Genomic DNA, 21,336 nt, shown 5'->3' with positions numbered 1-21,336 from the left:
GTGCGCGCACTTTAGGTGTGAGTGAGTACAATTATGTGCAGAAATTCAAGCCCTGTAACACCAACAATTGTCATTCCGGAGCAAATTAAACGAGTGAGTGAAGGGAGGCGGGTTTGTGTGTCAACTTGCTGTCGGAGAGATGAGAGAGCAATAAATCTCAGCTGGTATTGTATCTATTCTGCGAAAAATTTCAGTATCGATTATGTATCGAAAAATCTATATTTTTGACAACACTACATTGCACCTAGTTTATTATTTTATTTTTAAAAGACTACAAATTACAATTGAAAAATGTACATATTATATTATAAAAACCCGCCATAGTCGCTTATACGCCACAGCTGAAATCTACCCGCATTTGCCGGGTTGGTGGGTGTTAAAGTCAAGCTCTGTTTGTTTCTATAGTAACTGCTTAATTTAACACACGTCTCAAATATGGTAAAAACATGTTGCAAGATGTTTAAAAATCGCTGGAAAAATGTAGAAAGGTTTGCACATTGCTCAAAAGAGGTAAATTTTCACGTACAAGAGACGGACGAGTTGTTTCTTAGAGAACTGGTGGCAGAAACAGCAGCTGCAGACTTCACTTCTGTTGTTGAGCTTGTTTTTGCAGTTGTTGAAGATAAATTGTCATCTTTCAAAGACAATAATGATTAATGTTACATTAGTTTGATTTTTAAACAAGGACTAGTAATGTTCTGGATGGTACAGTGTAATGCCGGGTTCAGACTACACAATATTTTTATCTATTACGATAGTCACTGTTTCAGATTATGTAATTTTGACTTCTAAATTCTTGTTGTGTCGTTGACAAAAACATGTCAAACTACACGTTGCTTCCCGACCAATCATCGCTTGCCATCTTTAACGATGTGTGTGATGTCATAGAGAATGCGGAAATAGTCACTGAAGCTTCATGTTAGCTTAATGCTAGTTCCAGTGCTCACCAGGTTGCTGAAGCGCCTCTAAAACGATCACTTCATGAGTATAGATGACCATTGTCGTTTACGAATGACCACGACACACTCGGGCTGCCAAAATCGGACAATATCGTGTAGTAGTCTGAACCTGGCATAAGTGGTCTCATTTTTATTCATGTTTTTGACTCACATTGGCAGATGACTCCAGCATCTTGTTGATGGCTACAGTTCTGTATGTCCCATCCATCTGATCTACATCTCTTTAGAGTAAGCTCATTCCCATAACAATTTACATTATTCATCCATATTGGTCCTGAGCCGTTCCCAAAAAAAGCACCTTTTTTTGCCTCTCTAGCATTCCCACAGCCCATCTCTCTACACACCACTGCAGCATCTGACAGATCCCAGCCATCATCACACACTGTTCCCCATGTTCCATTATGGAGAACCTCCACTCTTCCAGAACAGGAGCTGGAACCATTCTGCAATTGAATTTTGGCTAACAAACAAGCAAGTGAGAAACAGAGTTGATATAGTCTTATTCACATCATAGGATGATCCTGAATATCATTCTAAATATAAAAGAATAGCAGAGTCCACACCGCAACTATAACAATAACGGCACAGAGAAACAATATTGTTGGAATCACTTTCAGAAAAGCCAGTCAGAATGAATTCTGCTTTAAGTCACCTTGAATAAAAATTGACATTTCTTATTTTTTAATGAACATTGCAGTATTTATTAGAAATGATTTATCCTTGCATATTTAATTTTTTTATTCATGTGGCCTCGTAATCTTTAATCAAAATAACTTTTCCTCCCTCTTGCAGAAACATCAAGAGACATTTTCTCTTCTCTAATGACATGTTTACTGGCACGAGGGCGGGGCAACCTGTCACTCACATGAGATCGACCAATAGCATCCATAACCCTAAACATCCAATCATCCAATCAATTCCCCATGCATAAAATCAAGCAATTTTTTCTTGTTTGAGAAGTTGTTTTTTCCCCCGCACATATTTGTTTGCATTCTTTTATTTGAAAAAGAGCAATGACACATGGCATTCGAAAGAAAAAGACCTTTAGGATTTCTTCTATTTAACTCTCTTGGGTCATTTCTTAAAAAAGAAAATGTACAATATTAAATTTGTGCTGCCTTCAAATATAAATGTTTTTAACTCACAGTTGCAGATGACTCCAGCATCTTCCTGATGTCCACAGTCATGACTTCCCCATCCACGTGTCCTACAGTTCTTTAGTGAGGACTCAGTGCCAATGCAGTTTACATCATCCATCCATATCTGTCCTGATCCTTGTCCAAAATAAGCTTCACTCTTTGCCTCTATCACATTCCCACAGCCCATCTCTCTACACACCACTGCAGCATCTGACAGATCCCAGTAATCGTCACACACTGTTCCCCATATTCCATTGTGGCACACCTCCACTCGTCCAGAACAGGAGTGACTGCCATTCACCAACCTTACAGCTGTTATCCACACAAATAAGCAAATAAGACAAAACAGTTTTCCCCCTAAAATTATTATAATCATTATATAATTTAATTCAGGGTTTCTCAAACTCGGTCCTGGAGGGCCACTGTCCTGCACAGTTTAGCTCCAACCCTGATCAAACACACCTGAGCAAGCTAATCAATGTCTTCAGGATCACTAGAAACTCACAGCTAGGTGTGTTTGATCAGGGTTGGAGCTAAACTGTGCAGGACAGTGGCCCTCCAGGACCGAGTTTGAGAAACCCTGCTTTAATTGTAAGAATGTTTTTGACTCACATTGGCAGATGACTCCAGCATCTTGTTGATGGCTACAGTTGTTTACTCCCCATCCATTTGATGAACAGTTTTTCAGTGTGGATTCATTCCCAGCACATTTAACATCATCCATCCATATCTGTCCTGATCCTTGTCCAAAATAAGGACCTCTTTTAGCTTCTATCACATCCCCACATCCCATCTCTCTACACACCACTGCAGCATCTGACAGATCCCAGTAATCATCACACACTGTTCCCCATGTTCCATTATAGAGAACCTCCACTCGTCCAGAACAGGAGTGACTGCCATTCACCAACCTTACAGCTACTATCCACACAAATAATATAAAGACACAAGTACGTTTTTTTTTTTTTTCGCACATATTTGTTTGCATTCTTTTATTTGAAAAAGAGCAATGACACATGGCATTCGAAAGAAAAAGACCTTTAGGATTTCTTCTATTTAACTCTCTTGGGTCATTTCTTAAAAAAGAAAATGTACAGTATTAAATTTGTGCTGCCTTCAACTATAAATGTTTTTAACTCACAGTTGCAGATGACTCCAGCATCTTCATGATGTCCACAGTTATGTATTCCCCATCCACTTGTCCTACAGTTCTTTAGTGAGGACTCAGTGCCAATGCAATTTACATCATCCATCCATATCTGTCCTGATCCTTGTCCAAAATAAGCTTCATTCTTTGCCTCTATCACATTCCCACAGCCCATCTCTCTACACACCACTGCAGCATCTGACAGATCCCAGTAATCGTCACACACTGTTCCCCATATTCCATTATAGAGAACCTCCACTCGTCCAGAACAGGAGTGACTGCCATTCACCAACCTTACAGCTACTATCCACACAAATAATATAAAGACACAAGTACGTTTTTTTTTTTTTTTGCACATATTTGCTTGCATTCTTTTATTTGGAAAAAAAGCAATGACATATGGCATTCGAAAGAAAAAGACCTTTGGGATTTCTTCTATTTCTTTCATTTCTTAAAAAAAGAAAACATACAATATTAAAGGTGCTCTAAGTGATGTCACGCGTTTTTTAGTCTGAAACATTTTTTGTCACATCCAGCAAACATCTCCTCACTATACGCTAGCTGCCTGTCCCCTGAACACACTGTAAAAACACGTAGTCTCTGTAGACAGCCCAGGCTCCACAAACAGCAAGAAAAACAAACTGGCCCAGCCTTGGCCATGAAACATAACAAACAGTGTTCCAGCCAATAACTGACAAGAATGATTTGGGGGTGGGGGTTGGGAGGTTAGTGCGCGTGCACATGAAGGGGGGTGTGGGGAGTGGAGGAGAGAGAAGCATGAAGAGGGAAGTTAGCTAGAGGAGAGATGTCCTAACAACGACTAATGTTAACATTTTATATTCTTGAGAATTTTGATATGGCCGACACATGACCAAACAGGCCGACACATGTTCCAATGAACAAATAACAAAGAATAGGGAAAAGGAGAAGGAACACAAAGTCCCAAATTCACATTAGAAAAGCGTTCAAAAGGTGGCGAGAACTCCGCCAGCAGAAGGGCTTCCAATACGACATTCAGGTGGCTCTGTTTTTGCTGGACAGGTGGGTAAATCCAGTTTGTTTTTTCTAAATGGTTCATGACTGTTTCAGGAAGCACGGAAGGGAGGGAGAGGGGACGGGATGAGGAGAAGGAGGGAGGGTCAAGCTAGCCTCCGTTTTGTTTGACAATACTTCGAACGTCAACAAGAAGTGACGTCACCCAACATCACTTAGAGCACCTTTAAATTTGTGCTGCCTTCAACTATAAATATTTTTAACTCACAGTTGCAGATGACTCCAGCATCTTCATGATGTCCACAGTCATGACTTCCCCATCCATGTGTCCTACAGTTCTTTAGTGAGGAATCAGTATCGGAGCAATTTACATCATCCATCCATATTTGTCCTGATCCTTGTCCGAAATAAGCAACACTTTTCGCCTCTCTAGCATTCCCACAGCCCATCTCTCTACACACCACTGCAGCATCTGACAGATCCCAGTAATCATCACACACTGTTCCCCATGTTCCATTATAGAGAACCTCCACTCGTCCAGAACAGTTGTCGTCTCCATTCACCAACCTTACAGCTACTATCCACACAAATAATATAAAGACACAAGTAAGTTGTTTTTTTCCCGCACATATTTGTTTGCATTCTTTTATTTGAAAAAGAGCAATGACACATGGCATTCGAAAGAAAAAGACCTTTAGGATTTCTTCTATTTAACACTCTCGGGTCATTTCTTAAAAAAGAAAATGTACAATATTAAATTTGTGCTGCCTTTAACTATAAATGTTTTTAACTCACAGTTGCAGATGACTCCAGCATCTTCATGATGTCCACAGTTGTGTATTCCCCATCCACTTGTCCTACAGTTCTTTAGTGAAGTCTCAGTGCCAATGCAGTTTACATCATCCATCCATATCTGTCCTGATCCTTGTTCAAAATAAGCTGTACTCTTTGCCTCTATCACATTCCCACAGCCCATCTCTCTACACACCACTGCAGCATCTGACAGATCCCAGTAATCATCACACACTGTTCCCCATGTTCCATTATAGAGAACCTCCACTCGTCCAGAACAGTTGTCGTCTCCATTCACCAACCTTACAGCTACTATCCACACAAATAATATAAAGACACAAGTAAGTTTTTTTTTTTTTCGCACATATTTGTTTGCATTCTTTTATTTGAAAAAGAGCAATGACATATGGCATTCGAAAGAAAAAGACCTTTAGGATTTCTTCTATTTAACTCTCTTGGGTCATTTCTTAAAAAAGAAAATGTACAGTATTAAATTTGTGCTGCCTTCAACTATAAATGTTTTTAACTCACAGTTGCAGATGACTCCAGCATCTTCATGATGTCCACAGTTGTGTATTCCCCATCCACTTGTCCTACAGTTATTTAGTGAGGAATCAGTATCGGAGCAATTTACATCATCCATCCATATTTGTCCTGATCCTTGTCCGAAATAAGCAACACTTTTCGCCTCTCTAGCATTCCCACAGCCCATCTCTCTACACACCACTGCAGCATCTGACAGATCCCAGTAATCATCACACACTGTTCCCCATGTTCCATTATAGAGAACCTCCACTCGTCCAGAACAGGAGTGACTGCCATTCACCAACCTTACAGCTACTATCCACACAAATAATATAAAGACACAAGTAAGTTGTTTTTTTTCCCGCACATATTTGTTTGCATTCTTTTATTTGAAAAAGAGCAATGACATTTGGCATTCGAAAGTAAAAGACCTTTAGGATTTCTTCTATTGAACTCTCTTGGGTAATTTCTTAAAAAAGAAAATGTACAATAATAAATTTGTGCTGCCTTCAACTATAAATGTTTTTAACTCACAGTTGCAGATGACTCCAGCATCTTCCTGATGTCCACAGTTGTGTATTCCCCATCTACTTGTGCTACAGTTCTTTAGTGAAGTCTCAGTGCCAATGCAATTTACATCATCCATCCATATCGGTCCTGATCCTTGTCCGAAATAAGCTGTACTCTTTGCCTCTATCACATCCCCACAGCCCATCTCTCTACACACCACTGCAGCATCTGACAGATCCCAGTAATCATCACACACTGTTCCCCATTTTCCATTATAGAGAACCTCCACTCGTCCAGAACAGGAGCTGGAACCATTCACCAACCTGATTTCATCTGTACTAGTGGCAATTGTATAACCTGTACATGCTAAAGAGTCAAAGATCCAAATTGTTATTTTTTCAATAGGCTATTAAATAGTTAAAAACTTCTGAGAAATTTAAGCTTTCAATGTGCTAAAAATGTACCAGTGACCAAGATTTGTTTCAATGTGTATTATGAGTTCTCTTACCCAGAAGCAGAAAGAATTGCATGAACCACAGCATAGTGTCTAGAAATATGATAGAAATGATATATTATTCATGTTGAATTGATATTAATATAATAATATCAATACTGTATTTAATCTATAGCATTTTAACACATATTTTACACTGTGTAGCCAAGCAACCGAATGCAAATTATGACCATAATATGTGGATCATTCAAACAGTCATACATGTAAATATGTAACATGATGATGTTAGGTTATACTTTATTTCGATGGTCCACTTTAGACATTCTACTAACTATAAGTAAATTTGCAACTATAGTCAACTAGCAGTCATTAGAGTATTAGTAAACTGTCTGCTTAATATATGCTAACACTTTATTTTGATGGTCACCAACAGACATTCTACTGAATATAAGTATCTTTACTACATGTTAACTTCTTCTACTAACCAGAACCCTAACAACATATCCCTAACCTAACAGTCTACTAAAATAAAAAATTAGATGATTTCTAATCAAAATTATAGTTCGTAGAATGTCTAAATTGGACCATCGAAATAAAGTGTAACTTGATTTTATCCTGTGTCATAATAGCATAATCAGATAATGTTGAATATCAGAAAACATGATGTCAAATCCAAAAATGAAAATGTTATAGTAGTGAGGCTTACGCTCTTAAAAATAAAGGTTTCATGAAGAACCTTTAAATAATTTTACGTGTTAGGAAATGAATGTTACAGACAAAAAAATGATACAACATTTTAAATAATTGCTGTTTATTCTAAATATTTATTATGAGACAATTGTCTAATTGTGTAATTGAGTGTTTCTAATTGTATTGTCATATTGTAATCGAATATACAGCACAGTACACTGTGTATATTGGCCAAAGTAAAGACATTTGAACAATAACCCCTCTAATCTATTATCTATATGAGCATAGCCAGCTATATAAAATATATCACAAAATACAAAAGAACAAGTAATTAAATTTGCAAACATATAAAATATGAAGTTATTAATACCTGCTAAATGGTTCTCTTCTTCATCTTCGATTGAGCCGGTCTTTTTGAAAAGAGCTGTAGACATGGATATGTTTTATCAGCTGATTTAAAAACAAATATATTTGTTAAACAAATTTCATCCGTTAACACTTTGGTTTGCCCCATAAAACCAAGATACAGCAGTTTGCATGATGTATGGCCTGTTTTGTTTAGAATATAAGATCAAACAATGAGCCTGTGTTTATGGGAATTTTTAATTCAAATTGGCTGCAACACTAAGCATAGTACACTTTGGAAAGTCATTACCATACAGCAGTATTGGGGAAATTATTCACTTAAGTAAACAAACTGCATTTTAATGCTGCATTTTGTGACCAAAATCAACAAGTCAAAACTTTTGTTTCTATTTTTACAAATAAAGTAGTACTTTTTACTAGTTTTTATCCTTTGGATGCCGTCGTTTTATTTCATCACCCAATGAAGAAATGGAGAATCATTGTAAGATTTATTGGTGTTTAGCAGAAAATGTTTTGCCGAAAGCTTTGAAATAGCAGTTGTATTTCAGACTATTTCATTTGATGGAGCTAACAAAGTTGATGTTGAACATTTATCTTTAAATTAATTATTAAGAAAGAGACTCAATTTAAATAAATACCACTATACAGATTAAATGTAAATGTGATGTCACCACCTGCATTTTTCAGAATTTTAATTGGTTGTAGAATGCAGTTGTCAATCAACTGTGTGTACAAGGAAGTGTATGTTGTCAAGGGGAGAATGAGTTGCTTTAAAATGTATAGATATTTGTTAATGGTTTTGTTTAAAATACAATATCGTTGCGTATCGATGATGCATTATACAGCACTGTGTGTGTGTGTGTGTGTCATCCTGTTCGCCTGTCATTTGGACTATTGTATGTAAAGCTTCACATTGGAAACCCCCTCTTCATTTTCACTACCCATGACACTTCTTTAGCTCATGTCTTATCCATTAGCCTCAAACCTTGACAATACCGGCATAACTGATTGGTGATAAAAAGCTATTAAAATATTGAAGCAATAAAATACACACTTTTTGCCTTATAAGTATTTATTATATAATGAATTAAGCTGCAAATATTGACATTTGTTTATTTTGCGGAATCTGTAAAAATATGCTTTTTATCTCCTAAACATGATGCTGTAGTCCTCAGTGTTGTGTGAGTCCACAGCAAAGACGTCTGAAACACTTTCTGTACTGCTGCCTGACCTGGGCAAGAATGAGATGAGATGAGATCAATTTAACCAGTTAACCATGTTTAACTGAAAAGTAGAAAAATAATAATTAAGCACCTAGTTCACTTTAATATAAATTAAAATCATGAGAAATAAGAAATGGTCTTACTGCTAGTATGAACTAGTATGATAGACATTAATGAACTCATGAACCAAAATGGAATTTGTTTATAATAAACAGGTAAGAAAATTAGTTTTAAAGGAGTTATAAGACACTATTGTAAAAGTTCAGGAAGCTATCCTCTGTAAAATGCGCACTTGCGCAGTGCACAAGCAAACTTTTGGGTTGTACTGCTCAGCTTTATAAATAAATCTTAACCTCTGATTCCTTCTTAACCTCCGTTTTCATAAGGCCAAATAAAGCGGTTTTGCCTTTGCATCCAAACACACCACGACATGATGACAACACTGCAATTCAAAAAGCATCCCCTTCTTTCTTTGCGTTTGCTTTTGGCCAGGCATTATGCGAATGTTTCATATTGTGACGTAGACGTTTGAGGAAGTAATATTTGGACTTCGATCGAGGTGTTTTAGGCAGGTTTCGAGTTCTCTGTTAGATTGAATAAATCTGTTTTGTGAGATACTATGAGCTTTGTAACTTTGCAAATCGTATACATGCACAAAAGAAAAGGAAAACATTAAAAAGCATCAATTGACCCCATTTAGAGAATAGATTTTCATTTTCAGAAGTAAATGCTGATGCTTCACTTTTCTTCCATGTACTGTTTTGGAGACAGAACGTGAAATGTTTTTCCTATGGAGCAGAATGATACAGTGGCTGAACTCATTACTGAGGACAAAATAGAAAACAGCTTGAGAAAGCCGGGCCTAAAAGTTTGAAGTATAGTTTTCAAGCTTGGATACCTTCTACTGTATGTCTGTTTTAATTTTTTGACAGTTTGAAGATTCTTGGCTCATTTGAACATTCCATCACAGAAAGGAAATGGAAGAGCAATAGCAACTGTAATGGTCCTTCATATTCAGTTTTAAAATGGAATATGATAGTAAACTGAGTGATGTCTGACCTCATTATTCAGGATACAATAGATCAGGAAGATGAAGGTTCCCTGCTGGGAGTTTAAGATCAGGAAGAGGATCTCCAGCTCTTTACTGCCATTAATGAAGAAACCCAGAATCCAGGAGCAACCAAGAACCACAAACTGAGCCAGTGTTTTAAATGTCATAATACTGCAGAGAAAGAAGTTAATGTGTCACTATTGAATATATATTTATATTTTCTATGAAGTGTTCATATCTGAATGTTTGATACTTGGTTTGTTTCATCTGTGAAATTTCTGCGTTCAGATTTTTGAGAGTTGAGTTCAGTCTGATGATAATGCTGATGAAGAGAATCATGTTGAACTGAAAAGTAGAAAAGTAAAAAAAAAAAAAATCACCTTGTTTTCTCTTTAATATAAAATAAAATGATGTGATATAAAAAATATGCTTACTGCTAGTATGACACTAACAGGACCCAGAAAACTCCAGACAAAACCTTTATCCATTTTAATCCAACAGCTGTTTAGAGAAAAACACAATTATAATAACAGAATGAATTTAGTTTTGACTATTAAAATATTATATTTTAATCTCGTCTGTGACGTTCTTACAGCTCGTGTAATAATGTATTTTTATCAGATAGTAAAAATGTCATTCGCTGCTTTATTTTCATTCAAAACAAATTAACTAAAAAATAAACTAGCAACAACAACAACTCACTGTTCCCTGCCGTAGCCTTCCGGAACCAGCCCGACAGACACGCTCACCACAACCAGAGAAACCGTATATCCAATCACACACAGGAATCCATTGCTTAGCACCTCCCTCTTTTTGGAGCTGATTCGTGATAGGTTCGTCACGCAGATGAAGAGCAGCACAGCTTCAATGAACATCCACACAAAGCCAGAGAGAAAGAGGTAGTGCAGAACACCTGATATCACGGCACACAGCACCTGGAGACCATGAGAGGCGGTTATGATGGTTCTCAGTGAGGGTGTTTAGAGCTGTTGGGCTCTATCATTCTCACCTGATAAGGGCGTATGAGGCTCAGGAACTGCTGTGTGAGCAGGAACAGAAGGTGAGCCAACAGTAGAGTTATGCAGATGTTGACTCGAGCCACATTATTCACTCCAGGACTCCACTGACAAAGGGCAAAGGTCAACAGGGCCAAACTGAAGAACACCAGCCCAACGGTCACACACACTAAATTCAACTGCTCCAGCAGTGAGTTGCTCTGAGAAAACATAGCAGAGTATGAGTACCAAATCTGTGCATTTATTGAATGTTGACCATCTACTATAGATTGCATTTGAATTCTGCTAGTGCGTTTCAATCTTTGAAGGAGGTTTTACTTGTTCTCTTTTAAATGATGAGAGCGGGTTTAATGGGGATTGCATGATGAGAGCGAATGTCGACAGATGAACACAGGAACACACTGTGAAGCTGCTGTTGGTCTTTAAAACAGAACAACCATCTACAACCCATTCACTGGTATTCCAGTACACACAGGACAGAGAACCATTGGGGTCGAGCTCCTGCAAAAAGAACATGCAGGAAATATTACAACATTGAATATTAGATGTTGTCAGGGTTGGACAAAAACACATTTCAGTCTCTCACTCTGATGTGTTTGAGGGTGAAGTTGACTGGTTTGGTGAGTTCAGTGTTGGTGGTTTTGGGAAGAGTAGCTAAGATCACAGTGGACATCATCGTTTTATTCGATTTATTTGGTGTGTTGAAAAAGTCGGGCTTCAGTAGATTCTCCATTTTGTTGTAGCTCAAGAACGCCACAGAAGCTGATCCTGTGTGACAGAAACAGAAGCTTACATGCTACCCTTTGTTAAAACAACTTAAAAAAAAGGTATGACATCTCTATCTACGTTTAAAAAAAAAGTTTCATCAAATTAAAACATTTGAATACTGTCATTGTTGTTCCTGGCGATCCCAATGAGATCGATCTCCACAGAAGAATTTGTTGTGTCAAGTCGAGGGATTTTATCTAAGGTGACATTTCGTCCAACCATGAAGACTTGTCCCTCTGATTAAAAACAAACAAGCAGTTATGAGCTATATTAATTTATTTGCAATTGTTTTAATGACAGACCAATTCAATCATTCGATTTGCACAAATGACAAACAAAAATCAAATACTGTAGTTGATAATTACCATAAACTGCACTGACTTTCTGTTTGTATCATTTGAGTGTTTGTTAAATGTCTTGTGAATGTTGATTGCTCTATGCTCAAGGCAGCAAATATTCACAAAACAAAAAGATTTTTAAGGATTAGTGTTTTTTTTAGGACAGTTCTACCAAATGACGGATGAATTTGCACCAAAATACTGACATTTGACTTCAAAAACAAAAGATAATGGCAGTTTTTTCTGTTCTCAGTTAAATCATTGGTAGCTCATACTCAATTATAGTTACTGTAGCTGCATTTATCATTGTTGCTGTCTGCCACCTGTGATCCGCCACTGCTCTCTGCTCATATACCGTGAAGTCCCTGACATCATATATAATCTCAGTTTCATCAATAACTGTTTCATCACTCACCTACAGCAGCAAGAATAAAACTGACATTGTCACTTGTGTTTGTCGGCTTCACCAATGTAGATACGAGTTTCTCACTGATTTTTAACATGCGGTTTCCAGAGGAGGCTAGTTCAGTTTGGTTGGCTGATGATGATGATGTCTCTAAAATGTTCTCTGATGCATTGAAGGCCATAGTCAAAATGTTGGTCACAGCCTAATTGATTGATCAGATAAATACAGTTACTATAAATGTCAAGAGAGTCAGTTAGACATAACATCTTGGTAACATATGGTAACCCTTGTTCCCCGAGGAGGGAGCGGAGAAGGAAGTCAAGACTGACGAATGGGGATCACTTGCGAGCCTATCTACTTCGAGTGAAACTAAACGAGCCAATGCACATTGGCATGCGATAATTGCACCAACTGCTGTGCATCGTGGCGCAAGCATATAATGAGCAGAAGGTGCGTCGCACCTTGTTTTTCCGCTTAGGAGCTGGACCTGTGACTCGGCCGTACAGCAGAAGCTCAGCAACTGTGGTGAGGGGACTTACGTCTCCATTCCCTCCTTGGGGAACGAGGGTTACCATATGTAACTGAGATGTTCCCCTTTGTCAGTCACTACTATGTAAGTCAACACTGACGAATGGGGATATCTACCAAAACGCCACGGCTGCTGGCCCTTCCAGTGCTCCACTTGAGCCTTCAGGACTGACCGCAGTGTTGGGCAGAAAGTAGGAGCTCTAAGCAGAGAAGGTCAGTCACTGCTGTTTCGCAAGACCCACTCAGTGTGACTTATTGGATAAAGCTGGGAAAGCATGCCTTTGGGGAAGGGAATGCTGCAGAGGCCACATCCTACCCCAGAGGGAGGCACTGTGATGGTTACACATATGGACTAGCCAAGCAGGGAAGTCTCTGGGGTGGTTCCAGCCTAGTTATAGGGGGGAGGAACACCAGCAGAGACGACAGAGCGGGCTCTGTTGAGGGAAAGACACGGGATCGCCATATGGATACCCAGCCTATCACAGATTCCACAATGAATACGAGTGTAGGCCTGGCGTCAGACGCTCCACAACGTCTGACTACCGCAGGGGTGACAGAGGAACTCACAGGGTTAGCCACTTCCGGGGAACACTACTGGAACAAATAGATGCACATATCCGGCCCAGGGAGGCGGGAGTGGGGTTGCAAGCCGACATGAAGAACGGGTCCTTCGTGCTACTGGCCACTGGGGGCAAGTATACGGGAAGATATCGGCTCTACACGGAGGCTATAGAATCTAGCAAACTTGTTAGGTGTAGCCCAGCCCGCAGCCCTACATATATCAGTCAGCAAGGCACATTGAGCCAGAGCCCAGGAGGAAGCAACACTTGTTGAGTGTGCTCGCAACCAGAATGGGCAAGGCACGACTTGGGCTTCGTAAACCAAGTCGATGGCATCCACTATCCAGTGGGCCATCCTCTGCTCAGAGACAGCCTTTCCTTTCTGCTGGCCTCCATAACAGACGAAGAGCTGATCTGAGGTCCTGAAGCTTTGCATTCTGTCCATGTATAACCGAGTGGATGGGACAGAGAAAAGCTAGGGCTGGGTCTGCCTCCTCTGAAGGCAGTGCTTGCAGGCTCACTACCTGGTCCCTGAAGGGAGTGGTAGGAACCTTGGGCAAGTATCCAGGCCGGGGTCTCAGGACAAAGTGAGAGTTGGCCAGCCCGAATTCTAGGCACGATTCGTCGACCGAAAATGCTTGCAGGTCCCCTACCCTCTTGATGCGAGCCAGAGCAGTCAGGAGCACTGTCTTTAGTGACAGGATCATTAACTCAGCAGACTGCAGTGGTTCAAAGGAAGGTCTCTGCAGTGCGCTGAGCATCAGAGACAGTTCCCAAGAGGGTATAGAGCGGGGGCGAGGTGGATTCAGTCTCTTCGCTCCCTTCAGGAATCTGACAATCAGGTCATGCTTTCCCAGTGACTTACCTTCAACTGCATCGTGATGTGCGGCGATAGCGGCAACATACACTTTGAGGGTGGAGGGAGACATCCTTCACTCCAACCCATCTTGCAGGAAAGAAAGCACGACTCTTACTGGACATCTTCGGGGGTCTTCCCGGTGGGAAGAACACCATTCAACGAACAGGTTCCACTTCAGAACATAGAGTCGACTCGTTTAGGGGGCTCTAGCAGAAGTGATGGTGTCAACCACCGCCTGGGGTAGGTCACCTAGAACCTCCACATCCCATCCAGGGACCAAACATGGAGTATCCAAAGGTCTGGACGCGGGTGACATAGAGTGCCCCGTCTCTGAGAAAGCAGGTCCTTCCTCGGAGGAATGGGCCAAGTAGGTGCTGTCACGAGGACCATGAGTTCTGAGAACTAACAAGACCTGCTCCTTGTCCTCCCTGACTTTGCACAGTGTCTGCGCGAGAAGGCTCACTGGGGAAACACATACTTGCGCAGGCCACGGGGCCAGCTGTGTGCCAGTGCATCTGTGCCGAGGGTTGCCTCGGTCAGGGAGTAAAACATTTGGCAATGTTTTACTACTTCTGACTTCTGACTCATCTACTTCTGACTCCATAGGAGAAGATGTCGGGCGAGTTGAGACAGGCGGCGGGAGCGTAGACCACCTTGGCGTGCGATCTACGCAATGGTCGCAGTGTTGTCCGTTTGGATCCCCATTCATCAGTCTTGACTTATGTAGTAGTGACTAGAGATGCGTGGTTGGCGGTTACAGCCGCGGACTCCACGGATAAACCGCGGATTGGGCGGATGACGTGACGAAAAAAATATTTTAATTAAATTCGGGCGGGTGGCGGGTGGCGGGCGGTTGAACCAATCAAATGAAAAATATATGTATACACAAATCAACGGATGGCGGGCGGGTGCGGTTTTGAAAATTGGTCAAAAACGTTGGTGCGGCTGGATGGCGGACGGATGATGAATTTTGGGATGCGGTTGCGGATGAAATAATAGCTCATCCGCGCATCTCTAGTAGTGACTGACGAAGGGGAACTGCCAATCAATCGATACATATTTGATTATTGTATCCGTTGTTTCTATTTAAGACTTACAGTCACAGAAAGCCCTTGCCCTTCCGCTGTAATGTGCTCTATCTGCTCAAGAAGATTTTGAAAACATCCACCAGAGGTCTGACCCTGAAATCACAATTGAGCTTTAAACTGTATAAAACCGACTCTGTGATTTTAATCATGTTTTGCAAACAAAATGCACTTTGTGCACAGAACCATCAACAATAAATAGAATATCACATATTTTAAATATATCTACAATGCAGAAACTCAACTTACATCACATCGCGTTATATTTAAACCTGCAATGATAGAAATCAGCATGAAGACAATTATAAAGCAGAATTGCAAATGAAAATTCAGCAAGGTCAGACAAAACTATGGAAAATAAACAATATCAGAAAGTTCTCATATCCATTTGTACCCTGTTTTAGTCATTTTGAACATTCTGTTAAGACCACAGTAAAAGTCAGTGTTTTCTCTCTTAAAGATTGTTATGATGTTGCTTCATTAGGAAGCAGCCCATAAAGCAACTAGGCCTACATGTCAGCAAGAATTCAACGGGGCTATATGTCGAATAAAACCCTTGTTATTAGCGACACCGGTGGCCGTTAAGTGAACTGCAGCCAGCAACTTTTTGCTTGTGCTTGCACTCGTTCACAAGAGACTGAACGTGATTCAAGGCCTTGAGTTTTTTCATTCTTTGCTTAGAACTAAAAAGAAGTTGAAAATATATTTGCAGTTAAGAAAGCATCTGATCATAGTGATGTGGAGATGTTTGCACAATCTCTGCAATTCACGAGCATCATGATGACAGATGAGGTAACTCAAATTACACCGTTATGATAGTTTGAATATAAAGTATATTTGACACTATATAGGCTATATATCTGACTATGACAGACTATAGTTTGAATTAATCCTTTTTCTTTGCATGACACATTGACATTACACTTACAGTAAATGGCAAATTTCTGCATTATATTGAACATTGCATAAGCATAAGGAAAAGAGGCTTTTGAGAGCGCATGTGAACGTCACATCCTTTTGATTTTCCCGGCAGAAACGTCACAAGCACTTCACAAAAAAATCAGTCTACACGCTGTAATTTTGTTATTTGAAATAATAAATTGTTTTTTGACGTTGTTTTGTTAAAATCTGTTCACACATTGGAGACAAAAAAAAATAGCTTAATACATAAATATGCGTACATATAGCAGCAATCAGAATGAAAAAAGCAATGCTTAAAAATAAACTAATGTGGCAATGAGTGTGGTTGGCTGTAGAGGAGCCAGAGGGATCAGACTACATTACCAGCTGAGGTTGTCTCTGGTCTGACTGTTGTATCGGTGCTGGTGATGTCAGTAACGGCTGAAAAAATAATGACTGATGAATAACAATCAACAAACAAACAAATAATACTGAAGCAAACAAAGGGTACATGTAAATATATTTACCAGCACATTATATGAAACAATGGCCACTGTGCCTTACCAAGCCTTACAGATAAAAATTCCTGAGTCAGTGGGGCGCTGACAAATCCACTGCTTGGACACCAAATAAATTCTGACAAAATTAAACAGCCAGTTCCAGTACTTCATGCTTAGACCTCATTACGTTAAGTAACTTGATAAATGCAGATGAGTCTTTTAATACAAATAATAAATACTATTAAGCCTAAATGGATATGTAAAGCTGCTCATTCTCTTGCCGTTTACTATCACTATGCAGGAAAAAAAATTCTGGAGGAAGGATGGACTTAAAAAAAAACCCAACATATTAATGCATACATGTTCAGCTTCTAAATTTGTATTGAGTGTTAACCATTTTATAAAAGCAATAAGGAACTTGAGGCGTGCTGTATTATGATGACAGTCATGGCTGAAGGGCGTTGTTAGGCACTACATGAAGCAGAGTGCCTGCTTGACCCTTATAGCCACGACTGTATTCAAAATACAGCACAGCCTCTCGTACCTTATTGCTTACATGAAACATTATTTAAAGGTAAAGAAAGTAGTTTCTGCAACACTAGTGGAACCTAGGCACCTAGTGGAATTGCAAACACCCCTTTCACAGTTGCACCTCCCCAACTCAAACATCACAATCACAGCTCTTATGTGTAATGATGTGGAGGACGCAGTTAGATCCAATTGCAGCTTTATTAGAATAATCAACAGGCAGGGTAAATCAGGGGCAGACAGAACAATGGAGATAATCTCAGAGCAGAAACAGAAAACAGGCAAGGGTCGAGGCAGGCGGCAGGAATCACAGTCCAATGAACAATCCGGGTCAAGACAGGCAGCAGAAGAATCAGAAGTCGGTATAAACAATCCAAGGTCAGTAACAGTTCAGCAAACACAGGGAAACCGCTCAGAAATTGTACGCCGGGGCAATGCAATACTTCGCAGAGAAGTGGAGTGTGGAAGTGGCTTTTATGTGTGTGTGAATGAGGTGCAGGTGTGTGTAATCAGTGCAGTGCAGGTGTATGAAGTAATCAGTCCAGGTAGATGCAGGATGGGAAATGTAGTCTGTGAGTGAATATGATAGTCCGGTGTGGAGTGCCCTCTGGTGGCTCTCAAGGGCACTCCAGCTGGTGACCGTTACATTATGGGTGCTTGTGAATTCATGTCATCACAGGTAAAAATATAGGCTACTTTAAATAAAGGGTTCAACTTTTTGCTTTTTAGGTTTTACTTTTAGCTGTGTTGCGATGTGTCATGAGTAAGCAATTGAGAAGGATAACACTCTGTCTACAGCGAACATGAGCGTCTTTCTTATAATAAACCCATCCACTGGGCACATTTTTTTGCATGAAGCGCCACAACTGTTTGAGGCTGTCTACACCGGACACATCAAAGTAAACCTTATAAACTGATGCAGTTGCCTTTCTGAACGGGTGCATTGTAGTGTCCAATTTAGCGAGTAGCATTGCAATGTCCCATTTGCTTTGACGTGTTCATGACCCGTTTAATCTTTGAAGGTCTAAATGCAGTGAAATTTGGCTTGCGGTCTTGTACCCGAAACTTAATGTCTTTTCCCATGTAACGCATCAGCCATGGTCCCACCCTCTGCCTTAGTCTGTTACAATATACACCCCCCAAACTCTCGCTATAGGTAGAGCTAGAAAGATATTGATGGACCTGAGCGGACTGCTCTCAATGTTTTTATGGTGCCTTGGGGACTCAATGTTTACACTTTTGGGGGTGATAAACCCATGAATGGCATACTAGTATTCAATGAACAATAAACTGAGTTATTTTGACTCACATTGGCAGATGACTCCAGCATCTTGTTGATGGCTACAGTTGTTTACTCCCCATCCATTTGATGAACAGTTTTTCAGTGTAGGTTCATTCCCAGCACATTTAACATCATCCATCCATATTTGTCCTGATCCTTGTCCGAAATATGCAACACTCTTTGCCTCTATCACATTCCCACAGCCCATCTCTCTACACACCACTGCAGCATCTGACAGATCCCAGCCATCATCACACACTGTTCCCCATATTCCATTATAGAGAACCTCCACTCTTCCAGAACAGGAGTTGTCACCCATTACCAATCTAACAGCTGTTATCCACACAAATAAGCAAATAAGACAAAACTGTTTTTTTCCCCTAAAATTATTATAATCATTATATACTTTAATTGTAAGAATGTTTTTGACTCACATTTGCAGATGACTCCAGCATCTTGTTGATGGCTACAGTTGTTTACTCCCCATCCATTTGATGAACAGTTTTTCAGTGTGGATTCATTCCCAGCACATTTAACATCATCCATCCATATCTGTCCTGATCCTTGTCCGAAATAAGGACCTCTTTTAGCTTCTATCACATCCCCACAGCCCATTTCTCTACACACCACTGCAGCATCTGACAGATCCCAGCCATCATCACACACTGTTCCCCACTGTCTATTGTGGAAAACCTCCACTCGTCCAGAACAGGAATGACTGCCATTCACCAACCTTACAGCTATTATCCACACAAATAATATAAAGACACAAGTAAGTTGTTTTTTTTTCCCCGCACATATTTGTTTGCATTCTTTTATTTGAAAAAGAGCAATGACATATGGCATTCAAAAGAAAAAGACCTTTAGGATTTCTTCTATTTAACTCTCTTGGGTCAATTCTTTAAAAAGGAAATATTAAATATTAAATTTGTGCTGCCTTCAACTATAAATGTTTTTAACTCACAGTTGCAGATGACTCCAGCATCGTCATGATGTCCACAGTTGTGTATTCCCCATCCACTTGTCCTACAGTTCTTTAGCGAGGACTCGGTGCCAGCACAATTTACATCATCCATCCATATCTGTCCTGATCCTTGTCCGAAATACGCAACACTCTTTGCCTCTCTAGCATTCCCACAGCCCATCTCTCTACACACCACTGCAGCATCTGACAGATCCCAGCCATCATCACACACTGTTCCCCATGTTCCATTATAGAGAACCTCCACTCTTCCAGAACAGGAATGACTGCCATTCACCAACCTTACAGCTACTATACACACAAATAATATAAAGACACAAGTAAGTTGTTTTTTTTTCCTGCACATATTTGTTTGCATTCTTTTATTTGAAAAAGAGCAATGACATTTGGCATTCGAAAGAAAAAGACCTTTAGGATTTCTTCTATTTAACTCTTTGGGTCATTTCTTAAAAAAGAAAATGTACAATATTAAATTTGTGCTGCCTTCAACTATAAATGTTTTTAACTCACAGTTGCAGATGACTCCAGCATCTTCATGATGTCCACAGTTGTGTATTCCCCATCCACTTGTCATACAGTTCTTTAGTGAAGTCTCAGTGCCAATGCAGTTTACATTATCCATCCATATCTGTCCTGATCCTTGTCCGAAATAAGCAGCACTCTTTGCCTCTATCACATCTCCACAGCCCATCTCTCTACACACCACTGCAGCATCTGACAGATCCCAGTAATCATCACACACTGTTCCCCATGTTCCATTATAGAGAACCTCCACTCGTCCAGAACAGGATCGACTGCCATTCACCAACCTTACAGCTACTATCCACGCAAATAATATAAAGACACAAGTAAGTTGTTTTTTTTTCCTGCACATATTTGTTTGCATTCTTTTATTTGAAAAAGAGCAATGACATTTGGCATTCGAAAGAAAAAGACATGTAGGATTTCTTCTATTTAACTCTTTGGGTCATTTCTTTAAAAAAAAAAAAAAGTACAATATTAAATTTGTGCTGCCTTCAACTATAAATGTTTTTAACTCACAGTTGCAGATGACTCCAGCGTCTTCAGAATGCCCACAGTCATGTATTCCCCATCCACTTGTCCTACAGTTCTTTAGTGAAGTCTCAGTGCCAATGCAGTTTACATCATCCATCCATATCTGTCCTGATCCTTGTCCAAAATAAGCACCACTCTTTGCCTCTATCACATCTCCACAGCCCATCTCTCTACACACCACTGCAGCATCTGACAGATCCCAGTAATCATCACACACTGTTCCCCATATTCCATTATAGAGAACCTCCACTCGTCCAGAACAGGAGTTGCCTCCATTCACTAGTCTGATGTCACTGCTGATAGTGACAGTTGTGCAGCCTGTACATGTTAGAGTTACAGATGCAGATTATTTTGTCTTAGCTCTTAATGAGGCTATGTTTTTAATATTTTTTTTATGTCAGTATTGTTGGTCTCCTTACCCAGAAGCAGAAAGAGATGAACAGACCACAACATATTGGCTGTAAATATATTTCACATTAGATAATGTGGTTCTTAAATATCAGCAATAATGAATGAAATCATGAAAGAATCGGAATGTTTAAGAATCTAGTAATACTTTAAATAATAATAATAATGTATCACACAAATGCAATGTTAACAGTTCAATTTATTGGTTACACTTTATTTTAAAAGTGCCCTTGTTACAGTGTAATTATTCATTAAGTAATGAGTAATATTA

General features: G+C 39.7%; 3 protein-coding genes and 1 long non-coding RNA gene across 4 annotated transcripts in view; 1 reads left to right on the top strand and 3 right to left on the bottom strand.

The window, feature by feature from the left end:
- LOC311288902 overlaps nucleotides 1-1,888 on the top strand; it is a 25,459-nt gene extending 23,571 nt beyond the window's left edge. Inside the window, exons 3-5 of the long non-coding RNA XR_014627038.1 lie at nucleotides 1,119-1,187; nucleotides 1,276-1,434; nucleotides 1,752-1,888. This is a non-coding gene — a long non-coding RNA (uncharacterized lncRNA). The remainder of the gene's footprint in view (nucleotides 1-1,118; nucleotides 1,188-1,275; nucleotides 1,435-1,751) is intronic.
- Nucleotides 1,889-2,095: 207 nt separating this feature from the next.
- Nucleotides 2,096-5,803, bottom strand: LOC311289111 (scavenger receptor cysteine-rich domain-containing protein DMBT1-like; the record flags this gene model as incomplete). The annotated part of the gene is made up of 7 exons (XM_084406869.1): nucleotides 2,096-2,166; nucleotides 2,255-2,410; nucleotides 2,711-3,019; nucleotides 3,240-3,548; nucleotides 4,507-4,815; nucleotides 5,034-5,342; nucleotides 5,794-5,803. 7 exons carry the CDS (start codon nucleotides 5,801-5,803, stop codon nucleotides 2,096-2,098), a joined length of 1,473 nt encoding a protein of 490 aa, XP_084262995.1.
- Nucleotides 5,804-8,746: 2,943 nt separating this feature from the next.
- On the bottom strand, nucleotides 8,747-12,558 carry LOC311289110 (adhesion G protein-coupled receptor E3-like; the record flags this gene model as incomplete). Its single annotated transcript, XM_084406868.1, has 10 exons — nucleotides 8,747-8,806; nucleotides 9,858-10,020; nucleotides 10,103-10,194; nucleotides 10,284-10,350; nucleotides 10,552-10,784; nucleotides 10,859-11,065; nucleotides 11,184-11,366; nucleotides 11,452-11,633; nucleotides 11,753-11,869; nucleotides 12,387-12,558. 10 exons carry the CDS (start codon nucleotides 12,556-12,558, stop codon nucleotides 8,747-8,749), a joined length of 1,476 nt encoding a protein of 491 aa, XP_084262994.1.
- A 1,636-nt stretch (nucleotides 12,559-14,194) lies between these two features.
- LOC311289109 (scavenger receptor cysteine-rich domain-containing protein DMBT1-like) lies at nucleotides 14,195-21,110 on the bottom strand (the record flags this gene model as incomplete). The annotated part of the gene is made up of 7 exons (XM_084406867.1): nucleotides 14,195-14,296; nucleotides 18,813-18,952; nucleotides 19,054-19,359; nucleotides 19,584-19,892; nucleotides 20,112-20,420; nucleotides 20,643-20,975; nucleotides 21,077-21,110. The coding sequence occupies 7 exons, from the start codon at nucleotides 21,108-21,110 to the stop codon at nucleotides 14,195-14,197; spliced, it is 1,533 nt and encodes a 510-aa protein (XP_084262993.1).
- Nucleotides 21,111-21,336: the final 226 nt, after the last annotated feature.

The sequence above is a fragment of the Rutilus rutilus genome (genome assembly GCF_951802725.1).
Source record: "Rutilus rutilus genome assembly, chromosome: 4".
Taxonomy (NCBI): Eukaryota; Metazoa; Chordata; class Actinopteri; order Cypriniformes; family Leuciscidae; genus Rutilus; species Rutilus rutilus.
This window is presented reverse-complemented; position numbering and strand designations above follow the sequence as displayed.